The 16,270-nt window shown below is 43.0% G+C and overlaps 1 protein-coding gene across 2 annotated transcripts in view; it reads right to left on the minus strand.

Moving 5' to 3' along the window:
* Nucleotides 1–1,192: 1,192 nt before the first annotated feature.
* DNAH9 (dynein axonemal heavy chain 9) overlaps nt 1,193–16,270 on the minus strand; it is a gene marked incomplete at its 5' end in the record, with an annotated part of 193,033 nt that continues 177,955 nt past the window's right edge. For both annotated transcript variants that reach the window (XM_080993517.1, XM_080993518.1), the window contains 5 exons: nt 1,193–1,681; nt 8,246–8,635; nt 10,125–10,307; nt 13,398–13,568; nt 15,773–15,964. In XM_080993517.1, coding sequence (XP_080849643.1) covers nt 1,454–1,681; nt 8,246–8,635; nt 10,125–10,307; nt 13,398–13,568; nt 15,773–15,964 — 1,164 coding nt within the window. In that variant the 3' untranslated portion in view covers nt 1,193–1,453. The remainder of the gene's footprint in view (nt 1,682–8,245; nt 8,636–10,124; nt 10,308–13,397; nt 13,569–15,772; nt 15,965–16,270) is intronic.

Below are 16,270 nucleotides of genomic sequence, written 5' to 3' on the forward strand. Positions count from 1 at the left end.
TTCCTGAGATCAGCTACCTCCAGTCAACCCTGTTAGCATTTGGAAAAAAGGCAATTACCAGACACAGATGAAATGTTATTACAAAACTTACACTGCTCGTAAATGTTAAGTTCACTTCCCTCACTACGGGTTTCATTCACATTGTTTAATAGCTTTTGTGAAAACTCACTTCCATCGCAGCGTTCCAAAAGTGCAATCTCCTGTAAAAATGAACCATCTGTAAAGTGTGTCAGGCTTTGCTCTTTTATGCCTCTAGATGTTGTATGATGTGGGGGCCAATCTTTAACTGGATTTGTCTGGCAAGATAATCATTTTTCAGGGATAGCTGAAGTAGAATTAATCCTTCCTCTGTGTGGGGGACGATCCAGCGTGTCGCCCTACAGTGTACATGACCAATTCCGTGGAAGTAAAAGGAAGAAGCACTTTCATTTATACAATCAGGGATCATCACCTGTATCTATACTTTCCCTGCAAAAGTGTGCAGTGCCCTGCAGCCTCTTTAAACCAATCTTGCTACATCAGATGCACTATTCAATTTCAGGGCAATGCCTCCCAGGATGAATATATAATATATTTTTACAGGAAACAAAAGTCTGAAACATTTTACTTGCATTCTCCCATGGTGGCATTTTTTCATTACGTGTGGCCCCAAGCTTGTAAGAACGACATTTTTTGAATCTTCCTTGAGACTGTGGTTAAATATGAAAGATGGTATAAAAATCTCCTTGAAGGCAGTTCACACATGCACGCATAATACTTGATTACTCATCGCTTGATGAATTGCAGCTTCCCGCACAAGCTCGTTTCATGGGAAAAGTTCGTGGTAATGGTTAGAAGGGGTACAAAAGTTGTGTGTTATTTCCAGCCACAATTCAAAGTACCTTCATAACCTCATGGCTTATTGACCAGGTACATCCTGACTATTCCCTGAAGTCACTGGTGGGGGCGCTCTCTCACCAAATAAAGCACAGCAGGTGGCAGCTAAGAGAGACCTTCTCACTGATGATGCTCTGTCTGCATGGTTCTCCAAATGGATGCTCACCTGCTGCCTGTGTTGTCTCCCCTTCAGCACTGGGCAAAGACTTTTTATTTAGTTTCCTATTACTTTAAAAAACTTTTAAGGCCAAGCAGATTGGTGGGGTTTTTTGCTGTTTACCGACTGTCCAAAAAAAAAAAAAAAATCAGCTATCAATTTGTTCTTGTATTTTTATTGTACATAAATCACACAGTAAATTTGATTTGAAGGGCAGATTTAAAAATCGATTAAACTCGAGGTGTGATCTGAGATGACTCACATATACATATGTATGTCAACATATCACTCTTTGAATGATGAGCACTCACGTGTGAACCAGGATTGGGTATTCCTTCATGCTATTAGAAAACATCCAACTAAGAAACGGTGACTTTTCTGATGATTGTCTGCTAGGAGAAGAGCATGTGAATTAAGAGTCTAAATCTGCAGGAGCAGTGCCACCCCTGCTAAAACCCACTTGGATGGTTTCTCTTTAGTCTTCAGGTTAAAAGTCCAGACGTAGGTTGGACCCCGTTGGCGGGTTTTGTACACAGGACATGGGTACATGTTGCGGACATCTTGCTTGTCGACAGGGATGGCTTTAATGAAAATAATCGGCATTGATGGAGTCAGGTCCTTTAGTCGGGCATCAGCAATCAACCCTGTCTGTGAAGGATAGCAAAGGAAAATGTGAGCTTATTTGACCAGCCACACCTTTCTTGTATCATTAATGCTAGGCCAACATTTCTCTGTCTTCAGCCATTCCTATAATCTACTATAACCCATTATCAATGGTTTGCTCCCTAACCTCCCAGAGAAAAGGCTACTGCAAAGAAGACTAGACGTCCTCTGCTTGGAGCTTAACTGATTAATCCTCCTTGCCACTTGCCCTGCCATGGTCCAAGGGGACGGGAAGAATGGTCAGGTTATAAAATAAATAGCCATCCTATTACACAGCCCCACTGTGCAGAAAAATGTGGCCGTGAAGCCACTGCAAGCAGATTGCCCATTGGCATCCTTTTCCCATGCACCTTGTTGGGAAGGAGGAAACAGGACTGAAGACGTTGTGCTGCCACTGCTCTCTAGGGTGGGGAAGGAGAAGGTAAGCTCCACTCAAGGAGGTGTCAGTCAACAAGCCGGTCTTGCCTCCTAGGTAGCAGGAGGGACAATCCCAGGGGACTCTCCTTCCTTAGAGAACACAGAAAAGCTACAAGCACTTTGCACATTATCCTTACATCCTCACATTAGTGCTGCATAGTGATGAGAATTTACAATCAAATGCAACCTTCTGATCAGTTTATTCACCTTGAGGAAGACCATTAGCATTCCAACAGGCATATACAAATGGTAAGCAATCCTCATCCTTTTGCAACACAAACAATATGTACACTTTTATATTAAGGTAATTCTGACAATAGATAGCGCCTGCAGAGCTTAGGATTTCCAAAGGAGCAAGTAAACATTAAATAATCCTTGCAACAGCAACACTTCTGGGAGCTGGTGTTGCAACATTTCAACTTGCAGTTACATTTAGTTTTTAAAAAAATATTTTTGAGCAGGCACTTGTCTGGATGAAAGAAACAAAGGGAAGAATTCCTCCCATGAAATATGCCCCCATCTATTTTTAGATTGACAAAGTTTTCAATCTCTCTTAGAGCATTCCACAGCATTAATTAATGTTTTTATTTGCATGCTTATCTCCCTGTTGATCAAAAGAAGCTTTGACTTGGATACAACCATTTTCACTGCTTAGGGATATAATTTGGTTTACAGATTGGTGGAGATGTACACCTGCACACACACCTTCTCTCTCTCTCTGCTGAGATAATCAGCACCAAAATAATTCTTGGGAAAAGCCTGGCACAGCTATGCTTATTCTATTTAAAGCATTTCAATGCTGCCTTTCATCAAAAAAGACTTCCTAAGCGGTCAACAAAAGAGATTATAAAACTGATCATTAAAACTTACACCAAAGCAATAAGGGGAAAAAATCTAAACAGCAATGCAAAGCAGCAAAGAAGAATAGAAAACAATAAAATTATGATAGGACAGGAATGCAATGCATCTTAAGAAATTATATCTCATATATATCCTGTTCCTTCTCCTAGAAGCTTAGGGAAGTATATGAGGAGTTTCCCCCCATTTTATCCTCACAACAACCTCGGAAGGTGGGTTGAGCTGAGAGACTGCGACTGCCCCAGTGCCACCCAATGAGTTTTAACAATGGGTGAGGATTTGAACTTGAGCCTCCCTAGTCCAAGTCAAATGCTGGCTTGTGAAAACACAGGGGTTCATGACCTTAGAAACATCACCAGCTAGGTTTTTGCCTTTTCTGTGCACTGATCATAAAATATGTGTGGAAAGAAGCCCTCAAAAAAGTAAGTGCAATGTACTTTGAAAGAACCCTGAAGTGACAATGCACATTGGAAGCGGGCACAAGTGTGTGTTTAGGAACAGAACTGCACATTACACACACACCTGTCCTAACATGGCCACACTTGGTAGAGAAAAGCAGCTTTGGGGTGGATTAGGAATGGGAAATAAGTAAGTGGGAGAGGCAGAGATGTGCATAATCCTTCCCATACTTGTCACTGTTCGGATCATAATTGCAGAAAACCATGTCCAACTCCCCTCTGCGCTTATCTTTGCAAACACCACTTCTGCCTCCTGAGGTGGGATTTTCCCTATAAGAAACAGCCATCTGGATTACATGTATAATATGTAGTTCCACCATATGCTAAGGATGTGGCTTCTGAGAGTGTTGCATTCACTTGTTGAGCACATCTCTTCCTTTGGTGGGCTGGTGGTGAGGGGGCATCATATAAATGTTATCTTTAGAAGAACTCTGAGGATTAGCTTGACTCAACCTGCCTACTCCCATTCCTGTCTGCTTCTTAAAACCACAGCACACATCACATGCCAGCAAGCCTATGCCTGTGATTGGATGTTTACTCAGCAGTGAGTCAGGCATATCTTAGCTTACAAGAGCACACAATACGTACTTTTGCAAACCCATGTTTGTTGCACACATACATTGAGCACAGGCTTTAGGCAGGCAGGTTTCTAGTGTATGTAGCAAGACTGTTTAGGCTCTTCAACCCTTTGACTCAAGTAGCATCCGTGTGTATTATTTATGCCTTTGGCAAAGCTGGAAGTGACCTTAACCACCAGGAAGATCTCCCCCATTAAAATGCCATTGCTACAACCCTCACTGTCCGGTAGGATGGCCATTTACACATTGCTAAAAAAGAGAGGAAATGCATCACCAAAAAAGAGATGTGCATATGATAATTTATATGTAGAGTTTTAAATTTAGAAATTATAATAATAATTTAAATAGAAACACTGGGTGGCATTCAACATCTCGCTATTATAAACGTTCTGCCTGTGCAAGCATATCAGCTTGCCAGATGGAACGATTCCTACTCCCTTCCCTCTGCATACTGTTCTATGGGTTCTGCCAACTGCCCCCACCAAAGCAGGGGGCACAGAAGAGGAGCAAAAACCCTGTTGTGCTAATGGGATTCTTTAGGTGAATCCTGCCCACTATTGGGGCGGGGGAATTTGACCAGTGGACCTGTGTGCTTGCTTGGTCTGTGCTTGCTTGTACTAGCTGGTGATAGGCAACTTTAAAAGCACAGCTCTCCCTCCTCTAAACTGGGCTTGGACAGGACAGCCTTTAAAATACAGAATTGTCCTCTGTAAAGTAGTGCACATGGCCACCCTGGTGTCTGGGACTTTCCCTGAATTGCTTCCCTCAGAAATCTTGCTCTCTGAGAAACCAGCAGAACGTAAAGTGAAAAGGGGGAAGAGTCCCAAATGAAGCTGTCAAAGACACACACTGAATCCTTCCCAGCTGTCCCCTTGCATAGCCTGGGAATAAGGCAGGTATGGGGAACCTGCGACTCTCCAGATGTTGCTGGCCTCCGCTCCCAGCATCCCTGGCCATGCTGGGAGGGGCTGATGAGAGCTGCAGTGCAGCAACATCTGGAGGGCCACAGAGTTCCCTACTCCTGGAATGCAACCTTTTCTTCCGTAAGGGGCTAAATTTTCCATACATATAATTTATCTGCCTTTGGCGAAATGAATACTAGCAGGGAATTCAGGACCTTGTAAAACCTGTCTGGTTTTCTTTTGTTAAGTGGGAGGCTGATATAGATTGGTTCATAAACGTAAGCCACCCACATAATAATATGAATGCATACATAAATAAATATAGGAGATTCATCTCTGAACAGGGCAGATGGAGAACGGCTGCCTTTAGCTGCAGCCATCACCTTACAGGGAAATTTCTTTTCTAAATTGGAATAGCTCCCTAAAGCGATTACCCTGAACTTCAGAGCTTCATGGTTCTTACCAAAGGATTAATTTCTAGTGAATATGCAGCCCAGAAAGAGTGAATGCGCACAGCAGAGTTAATAATTCTTTACACTGTCACCTGCATTTGTCCCCACAAGAATACTATAGCTAACAGAGCTATTGAATGCAGAATCAATGGGTCCATTTCAACACAGAAATGTCCCTGCTTGCCTTCCCCAACCTCCTCCCTCCTCCAACCTCTATTTAAAAAGACATGTTCGGGCACAGAGACAGAATATCATTATTACTGCTTAGTGTTTTGCAGCAGAGAAAGGAATACTTCTAGAAAATGCATTAAGAAATAGCTATTGAAACTCTTATTTGAAATTCCAGTTAAGCCCCCATATCATGCTGCCATAACTGCTGCGCTGATGACCCCAAGTTAGCCATTCTGTGATTGCTGGGTGGGGGGAGGGGGTTGTATAGATATGAGAAAGTGATTTTTGATTTTCTGATCTGCTTGATTACATTTGATTAGAATGTTTCACACATTGCAACGCAGGTTTGTTAAGTTTCACTGTTTGCTATGATGTGTTTTTTACTTTTTAAAAAAAATGCAGAAATAAAGAATTCTGAAAAGTACTGTGCTGCTGCTGCTGCTGCTGCTGCTGCTGCTGCTGCTGTGCATATACTATGAGTAACTTGTACAAAATACACCTCAGTATATCCTCTCCAAGTCAGGGTTTCACTTCTGTTGTTTTATTTATTTAGCCTGAGAATCAGCAGTGTATTCAACAGATACCAACTTTAAGCAAACATAACTATGCCTTCTTAGGAAAAGGCTATATGTGTGTATGTGTGTATGTATGTATGTATGTATGTATTGGGGGGGAACCCTCAAAGTTGCTTACAAAGAGAATAAAACAACAACATTATTGATGAAAACAGTTAAGAACAGCTACTTAAAGCATTAAAAAAAATAAAATGAGCAATGAACTAAAAACAGATTTAGCGCACAAAAAAGCAGAGAAATCTGCCAGAAATGGCCACCTCACCAAGAAAAGGATAAACACCACACACACAGCTAACAACAAGCAAGACAGTCTGAAGAAGCCATCCTGAGGGAGACTGGTCTTTGGCCTGACTTCTCCTATTCTACAAAGTCTATCAGTTTATGGTTACCTCCTGTTCATAGTAGAGCAGAAGAAGCACTAACAAAGGATCCACCTACCAGGTGGGTTCCTCCTGATGTTTTGACCTTTCAATAGAAAAACAGAGGTAGATGACAGCCACAACCAGTGCAAATCACTCCAGGTCTAGTTTACACGCCCACACCCCATATGCTGATGCTTCCTTGAAAGCCCCACAGGTTCCTTGGCCCCTCAGCCTCAGCTCATACCCTGCAAGGGCTCAAGGAGGGTCTGTAAACATACCAGTGATAAGGCTCTGACCTCTGGTGCTTTCAAACAGCTAAGTCTAGGGAATCAAAGAAAGCCATTGATTTGGATGCATAAGTTATGGGACATGAGCCAATAAACCTTTTAGCTCCAAGGCTGACAGCACCAGCTGCTCCTTTTGGCAGGGTCTTTAAAAATAAGACTGTGTATGCTCTGTGTAGAAAAAAAAACAAAAAAGGTGGGTGGGAGAGGAATCCCGATTCTGCACAAGTTGTAGCACAAATCATGCACCACAGAAATGCAAATTCTGATATCAGCAAATTATGCAAACTAATTTTGCTTATTTTACTTCAAAGTCCCTAGTTTTCAAAGAATTTAGAATAGGCAGGCAAAAATGGGGTGGAGTGGGGGGGGGACAAAAATAGTGAGAATGTATCAATTGGAGCCAAAGCCATCCTTTGAATTGCATGGTTGTTGGTGTCTTAAAGCACCTCCATTTTTCAGCATGCCATTTTAACTGCCTCCTCCAAATTTAGGTCCCTAGAGCCTTAATACCCAGCTTTCACTGACTTTTGCACAGTTCTGTCTAATCTTACGCTAGCTGTCAAAATCAGAGAACGGTTTCAACATCCATGCCATTTGTTTATTTATACTTATTTACAGTGATACCTCAGGTTACAGACACTTCAGGTTACAGACTCCACTAACCCAGAAATAGTACCTCGGGTTAAGAACTTTGCTTCAGGATGAGAACAGAAATTGCGTGGCAGCGCAGCAGCAGCGGGAGACTCCATTAGCTAAAGTGGTACCTCAGCTTAAGAACGGACCTCCAGAACGAATTAAGTTCTTAACCCGAGGTACCACTGTATTCATTACATTTATAACCCCACCTTTTTTACCTAAGGAGCTCAAGATGGCATGTATGTGGTTCTGACCCTCCTCTTTTAATCCCCACAACAACTCTGTGAGGTAGGTTCAGCTGAGAGGCAGTGACTGGCCCAAGGTCACCCAGTGAACTTCATGGCCAAGCAAGGATTTCAATCCAGGTCTCCTAGGTCCAAGTCCAACCCTCTATCCACTACATCACGCCGGATGGTTGACAAAAGGTTCTCCCTCAGCAAACATGAAAATAGGAGAATGAAAATCAAAATCCACCAAAGTTCTGCTCAGCCTGGCAGGCACTAAAGTCCATTCGCAACTACCCACCCATCACATCACTTTCCTCCTTCTCCTTCTCCTCCTCCCACCACTAGAAATATTGACCAGTCCCTACTTCAGATTTCAGGCTTCAATAGAAAACATTCCACAAATTTTAATTTAAAGTTATTTTTACATGATATCATACATGATTGTTTAAACGGTCCATTCCCTTAGTGTAGCAACAAAATCCCAATGCTCAACAACAACAAGGACTTTATTTGCGTAGCCAACAGGCCATAGCATCAAAGGACAGACACCAACAAAAATACATTACAAATATAGTTACTGTATAATCTTATGACCTTATACTTACCTGGCCAATGCTCATATTTACCTGCATATCCCAGCGCGCACCTTCCATAAATAAGCCATGAACATATGCACCTTCCCGTGGGGGGTTGCTGAACTCCTCACGGTTCCTCTTGGTCACATCACACTGCAGGGTCATTTTGTCTAGAGGCCACTCGTTCTTTCTGGCCATGGACTGCATGATAGCCGTCAGGAAAGACTGTGGGTTAAAGAATCCTGCCAACCACACCACAGATGGTAGCAGGAAGTCCCCAGTCCAGGTCTCCAGCTCCTTGATGCGGTTAAGAAGGTCAGCAAACCAGCTGCCTAGACCAGCCATGGAAGGATAAGCCCTCTTGGTCCATGATTCAGGTACTGTGTCTAAGAAGATGGCATTCTGTAAGTTCTCCATATCACTGGTCATGGTTAATTCACCCTTTTAAAAATGTATGAGAGAGGGGTAAAGGCATTAGTCTCATTCAGAAATGCAGCAAATATGTCAAAGCAACATGTTTATCTGTCCTGATGTCTTGTTTAGAATGGTTTTCAGGAGATCAAAAACTGTCATGTTCAACCTGCAAACAACGTTGGTGGAGACAGGACAACCAGCATTTTTGAAGAGTAAAATCTAGAAATGTATTCATATCTCTCTCTTTTTTCTTTTTAAGGAAAATAAAAATATGTGTTAAACTACTAGAAATGTTTTAACATTATTTCTTCCCTTGCTAATCCTGGTATGTACATATAATTTTAAGGTAAGGGGCAAGAAGCACATAAGAAAGAAGGCAGGCAGGAAGGAAGGAAGGAGAGGGCAGAATGGAAGAGGAACCTGAAGGGAGGGCAGGTGGTAGAGGGTTGGAGACCGGGAACCGTGGCAAAGTGGGGCTCTGAAGGCACTTCAGGGTGCTCAGGAGATAATGTATGCTATAAGGTAAAGAGGAGTGCCGGGCAGGAGGGTGGTCAAGAGACAAAGTAGCTAAATGAGGCAAAAGTGGGGAGTGATTTGAAAAACAGGGACAGACGAAACCAAGGTGTGCCCAATTTCCATCTTACTTTGCACACCTACCTAAGAGTCAAAGGGTGTGATAAACAAATGAATGAACAAACAGTGGAGTTGTGAAGCGGCCCCCATGGGCCCCTACTCTCGCGCAAACTACTATTGAAACCCTCCTTGCTATCAAAAGGGTGTGAGATGCAGCATGGAAGATGGCAGCCACCAGCATTCAAGTTCACAGAGCTGAAGAAAAGAGGGCCAAGGAGACAGAAGGGCTGAAGTATAAGCTACACATCAGCCTACGGAGGAAGCGAAGTGAGACAATAGGGCCCTGTGTGTGAGTTCCTAATATTTATATATTGCTTGGCACATCCACAGGTATCCCAAAATGATTTATAATAATAAAGTACATTAAAATGTATTTAAGTTTACAGAGAGTCACAGGGGAATTCAACTATCATTACAACACTGAGGCCAAAAAACAAGAGAGATTAATTTCACATATTACCCCCTGGAAATCAGCAGCTAAATTACTAGCTGCTAACTTCTTGGAGTTTATATTGTTTCTATTACACGCTACGTTTTATATTCTGAGCTTGTCCATCATTTAGTTCCACTGGCAGTACTTTATCATTTGGTATCTTTTTAACAATAGTGGGTGGTACCCAACTAAGTCATACCTCAGAGCAGACCTACTGAAATTAATGGACTTAAGTACTAACTTACGTATGACCAGCATCTGATATCACCCACTGATGTTACAACATATATGCCTACTTTTTGCGGTTTATGCATCCTTGTATACAAAGTTTCCTTTCAGGATGTAAAATTTAGTTACACAGGACACTCATCCCGGACTAGAGGGCTGCAACATATAACTGGGTCACTTGCCCATTTTCACACTCAATGTTACACAACGAAGAGCCTCTACCTTGAGCCCCAGGTCAAGTTCTCGCAGCGACCTCCTGATTTCACTAGTAAGGAGGTTCATACGCTCACATTCCTGGAATGCAACAACAATGTATGGCGTCCTCTCTTCCACCTTGGCCATCAGCTCAGGAATGTTAAACTCATCAGTTAGCTTCTCTAGGATATCATCCAGCAGCGCCTTCACCTGCATACCAAAAGGAGGGTTACTGAAATTTTATTGCAGAAAGTGGTGGCTGGGGCCGATTGGGACAGGTAAAGTGAAAGGCAGGTGGACCAACAGCGGTTGACCCAGAGCCACTGGCAGCCAGAGCCAACTAATTCAAATTTTGTCTCCTCCTCCCTCCTTGCTGAGTTCTGTAAGGGCAACACTGAGACTAAGGAAGAAGAAGGTGACGGGCAGTCCTATGCTCTGGACCGATGTACCTCGGGTTAAATGTGCTTCAGGTTGAGCATTTTCAGGTTACGCGTTACTTCCAGGTTTTGCTGCTCATGCATGTGCAGATGCTCAAAATGACATCACGCGCATGTGCAGTAGCGGCGAATCATGACCCGCGCATGCGCAGACGCACAATCGCGGGTTATGCTCTACTCAGGATGCGAACGGGATTCCAGAACGGATCCCATTCATATCCAGAGGTACCACTGCAATTAAGAAGGCAGGACAGTGGGGGATGGCTCAGGGCAGGCTGAAGTTGGCGAGGCAGTGTCCCATTCACCCTACTGAACCAGCCTCCACTGCTTGCAGAAGTCAGGGAAGATAATCAACTATTCATTGCTGCCTTGTGAAAGTTAACCTGCACCTGCTGAAGATAAAGCTGAGCCGACATGAACCTGGCTCCTCTAAATCAACCCATCCAAATGGGCTATTACATTCTAAATACCTACAAGCATTCAAAGTGGCTCTTTTTACAGAGATGATTTAGAAATGGCCACATATTATGCAGGAGCTCTCTCCTCTCCTCTCCTTTTCTTTCTTTCTCCCCCCCCCCCCCTTCTTCCCATTTTCCCGTGTGCCTCATTCTGAGGTTGGGCTGGTTCAGTGAGATGGATGAAGCTATAAAAGCAAAAATCAAACAGTGGAGCATACTGTATTGCACCGTTTATGAGCAATTTTATTCATGTATTATTGACAAATGCAGGAGATTATTTTAAATGGAATTTTAAGGTGAACTATCTCAGCACATTGTAAACAAGACAAGAAAAGTCTGTCAGCTCCCAAGGTCTCCCTGCAGCTCAGCTCAGCAGCATGGTCACCAGAGTCTGGAACATCATCTCATGAGACGGCGGATATTAATACATTTAAGCCACTAAATCATTTAAAATGTATAGAATGACCTTCGGTCCTTTCTTCAAAGCATTGTATTGTATTCCCTTGTCTTCTCTGTCACCTGCCAATCAATCTGATCTATTGGCCACAAACCAGCAATTCTATCAGAAGCTTTACTCCTGCCAGATTCAAAGGGTGTCCATGTATACCAGAAAGAACAGTAGTTCCCTTTCTGCACCAAAATTAAAAGTAACTTGCTCTGCAGACATTTTCCCTGGTAGATTTCCATCCACAACTGGAGGTGGAGGGTTAAGATTCCTGGGCAGTAAAAGAGGAGAACTTAACATCAGAAAAATCTTGGTCAGCAGGTAAGTTGGCACACTCCAAGGATTCCCTTTGCTGTAGGCTGGCGAATAGAATTATCACCAGCATTTAAGCAAAATATGAAGTAACAGTTGGGGTTCTTCCTTCAGCCATAAAAGGCAAAATCATTTAGAGGGAAGCCAACAGACTTTCTCTAAGCCTGGGAAAATTTCTTAGAAAGGCTGAGCACACCCCTAACTGCTGCCACATTTTACTTAAAATGAATTTCAAATTTGGAGGCCCTTCTGCTGGTGAAACAACAGAGAAATTCCAAGGGAAGAAAAAGGTAATTGCAACAAGACCACTGGCATTTATTATGGAGGGTGGGGCTGCATCTCCCAAAGGGTGAAATTGTTTCCATGGGTTCAGGTCTCTCTGCTCCATGACGTTAAGTGTGCATCCAGCCTGCAATAACCCATAAAATCATAGGCAAAAAAATGAAGCCTGGATTGCAGGGAATCTGCCAGCCAATTCACATTCCTCCTTTTAATATGTCAGCACACTTGATCTTATTTCACTTGGAGTGAGGCATTCACTTGAGTAGTTAACCAAAAAGCCCAGGCCATGTGTCTGGTTCTGGCTGTGGTCCTAGAAAAAGAAGCCACATGTACAGAAACTTGAAAGCCAAGAAGATGATCAGCCTTGGCAGCAACAAATGCAAAAACTAATTAACCCAAGATTGGGATTAACCATTTTAATCTTAGCCTCTGAGTGTAAAGAGGAGGAAATAATGGGGCTGATCCTCAACTGTCCATGAATTGCAGCCAGAAAAAAAGTGTTTATAAACCAACTTTTTAATATTGACCTTCCTGTACCTTATAGGCACGTACTGGAGTTTTAATGATGTAAATGTTTCCCTTAAGAGAACATGAGGAAATAGGTATTTTTGTTTTTATTGTTACTGAGAAGTCTTCTGCAGATTTAAAATATGTAAAGAAGGCATCAGAGTTTCTTGAAAAAAGGAGCAGTAAACTGCACGCCCCAAATCTCCCTTGTTGATCTTAATCTAGCATATTCCAGCTCTTGTATACCCATCATCTATTATTATTATTTGCATTTAAATTCCATCTTTTTCCCCATTGAGCACAAGGTGGCACAGGTGGTTCTCCCCCTCCTCCTTATTTAATCCCCACAACAACCCTGTAAGGTAGGTTCCCCCCCAATAAATTTTATTAAAGTTTGAAAGAAATTATACAAAGGTTAATATCAAATATCTGAGAAACTAATCTAAATAAAAACTCAAACCAAAAAGGGTGGGAGGAAGGGAAAAATGAAAGAAAAAAAGGGCGGAAATGAAACTAGTAAAAAAAATGAAAAACTTCTGATTCTTTGTCTATCAGCTATATATAGAAAAGAACATCTACACCAAAACAACACTCAACAATTCCACTTTCTATAAACCAATATTTTCTTCAGCCCTCAAACCCAGATATCATAAATTCACACAGTTCTTTTTCACACAAAAACCCTGTGAGGTTGAAGGTTAGGCTGAAAGGAAGTGACTGGCCCAAGATCACCTTGTGAGTTTCGTGGCCAAGTGGGGATTTGAATCACCCAAAGAGAGTTCTGCAATCTGTATGGCAGTTGCCATACAGGATTCTGGCTGAAACTAAATCAAGCACTGTCTATCTGCTGTTGACTCACCTTCTCTTCCCGGGTGGCCCCTGAACCTTCTCCAAGGCTGGTGTCCCGGGGCTGCAGCTCCAAAACAGTGCGGAAGAGCTTTTCTGAGGTTTGGGTCAAGAATCCAATTTCTGCATTGGGGTGGAGGCCATAAAGGTACGGAGACTCAGCAGGCAACGTACTGTCTATATACTGGGCAGCAAAATCACATCAGGATTATCAGCAGGGTTTCAGGCATCTCACACAATACTACTAACAGGACACATGCCTCTGATTCATTTGTAGCGCTAGTGGGCCATTAGGAAGCCAACCTTAGAGCTGCAGGTATGCTGCATTAAAAATCAGACCAGCCTCAGCCCAACCAAGTTTTGCAGCTGTTATACCCAAACCTTGCTACAAATTTCCAATAAGAAGCCAATTCTTAACTTGGTTTGGTGTGCCCTTTGGGTGCAACAGTTTTAGCTTGTAGCTAGGAAATGGATGGGACGCGGGTGGCGCTGTGGGTTAAACCACAGAGCCTAGGACTTGCCGATCAGAAGGTCGGCGGTTCGAATCCCCGCGATGGGGTGAGCTCCCGTTGCTCGGTCCCTGTTCCTGCCAGCCTAGCAGTTCGAAAGCACATCAAAGTGCAAGTAGATAAATAGGTACCACTCTGGCGGGAAGGTAAACGGCATTTCTGTGCGCTGCTCTAGTTTGCCAGAAGCATCTTAGTCATGCTGGCCACATGACCCGGAAGCTGTACGCTGGCTCCCTCGGCCAATAAAGAGAGATGAGCACCGCAACCCGAGTCGGTCACGACTGGACCTAATTGAAGGGAAGTTCTCTTTCTGCAGTTCTCTTACTGCACATAACTGTGAAGTCTTACTATGAGAACTATTGCTTCTTTTCTCTTGCATTCTGGGAAGTCTCGCTCATAATCTTTTCTCTGCCTCTGCACATGAGTCTGAGAATGTTCTGAACAGTTCCCATTGAGTTCATGAAACAGTGTACCCTGACCTGTTCTTAATGCATTGCTGACCACATCTACGGAACGTGATTGTTGTATTCTTTCATGTTATGTTCTCTCAATATTAATCTTTAGTTATAATTTAATTAAGAGGTTTCGTGCCTGTCTAGTTCCAGCTCCGTTTCTCAGCCTTTGATCTATCAGTGATAAATGCTCATATGTAATTCCCGCCTTGTACCTATGTTAACCAATCAGCAACAAGTTGCTTTGTGTTTGTATCAACCAATCAGCCACAAGCACACCTGTGGCAATGTTTGTAATATTCAATAAAAGAGAGTTCCCGGGGCTCGCCCTGGCAGACGCCTCTCATATGACACCTACCACTCGTCTGTCGTGATTTCAACCCAACACCTAATGGTCAGGGGTCCCTTTACCTTTACCTTTAGGAAATGGATAATGAACAGTGGCACTGTTAGCCCTGAACTTTGGGGCAGAAAACAAGAGCCTCAAAATGCACCTGTCTGTGCAACAACTTTTGCTTCCTTTTGAAAAAAAACACAACTTTTTACACAGGGGTGTATTTGAGTGTGCTAGAGAGCAAACCGACCCCTTCATACCCCCTCTTAAGTGATGGGTGGAAAAGGACTGAGGAGGCATTAGGTGTCACAGCTGGAATGGGTTGCTTTTTTCTTTCATTCGTTTTGAGGGGGGAAAGGAAGAAAAGGGTATCTCTTTCTTCCATTCCAGGTTGGATGCGGAAGAGTAGGTGGGGAAATGAACAACCAGAGCAGCACATGGAGAAGAGAAAGCAGGGTGGCAGAGTAGTCAGAGGACCTCCTGGTGCACATCTTGCTCTGGGCTACCTCAAGCTTGGGAGCACCACTGTCAACAAGTGCTCACAAGTCCACTTATTTTCTTCTAAAATAAAACAAGACTTGCTCTTCATATCCTGTTGCTAGCACCTCCCCCTCCCTGCCCGACAGAAGATTAAACAGCTCTTGAAGATCCAGAGGTTTTCTCATAAAACCTTAAGATAAAAAGTGTCACTGAGCATGCTAAAGGAAGCAATATATAAACAAAAGTATTAATAATGAACAGCACTGTCAAAGTGTGTGACAGTTCTATCCTCTACTTGTTCCCTCTGAAATAAGCTCCACTAAGTTCGGCAGGACTGATTCCCAAGTAAGTGTGTACAGGGTTAGGATTGCAGCCTCAGAAATGCTTTCGAGCAAACAGGTGCTCGAAACCATCAGGTCTGCTGTGGTCGGCAAAAGAATAATTTCTATTAATGCATGAACTGAAAGAGTACAAGGTGCACTGTCACCTTTATCATTAGAGTGGGCTCTTTGGGGGAGATTGTGAACACCTGGCTGAAAAAGAACCACCCACCAGGAAAATAAAAACAAAACAAAACAAAACAAAATAAATAAAGTGTGTTCAGCAGGGATACCTGGTGATAGCTATTGTAATCCATGTTCCCTGGGAGGGGAAATCCTGGGGCCAGCAAGAATTCTCCCTCCAACATTTCAGGCTTGATGAACTCTTCCAAGTAGGTCTTGCAGAGACGTCTGTCCCAGTCATCTGTGATGTGTCCTCCATACATGATCTCTCCAAAGAGGTATCGCAAATCATCATAAGGAACCTAAACAACAGTAGGCACCGGATCAGACCAAAGGCCAACCTAGTCCTGTTTCCCACAGGAAGGCAACTGCTGTTGTTCCCCAGCACCTGGTAATTAAAAGCATCATCCCAGAGGCAGCATGCAACCATTGTGACTAATCACAGGCTACAGGTTGCAGGAGGTGCTGCTTCCTAGGAGCACAGTCACCATGCACCCTTTTAAACCTTAAGTCTCAGGAAATGCTTTCATGTCACTAGTTACATTTTTTCTAACAAATTTAATGTAATACAGCAGTTAAAACCGCTCCATGCTGTACACAAGAGAGTC

Source organism: Podarcis pityusensis (genome assembly GCF_964106645.2).
Source record: "Podarcis pityusensis genome assembly, chromosome: 2".
Lineage (NCBI taxonomy): Eukaryota > Metazoa > Chordata > Lepidosauria > Squamata > Lacertidae > Podarcis > Podarcis pityusensis.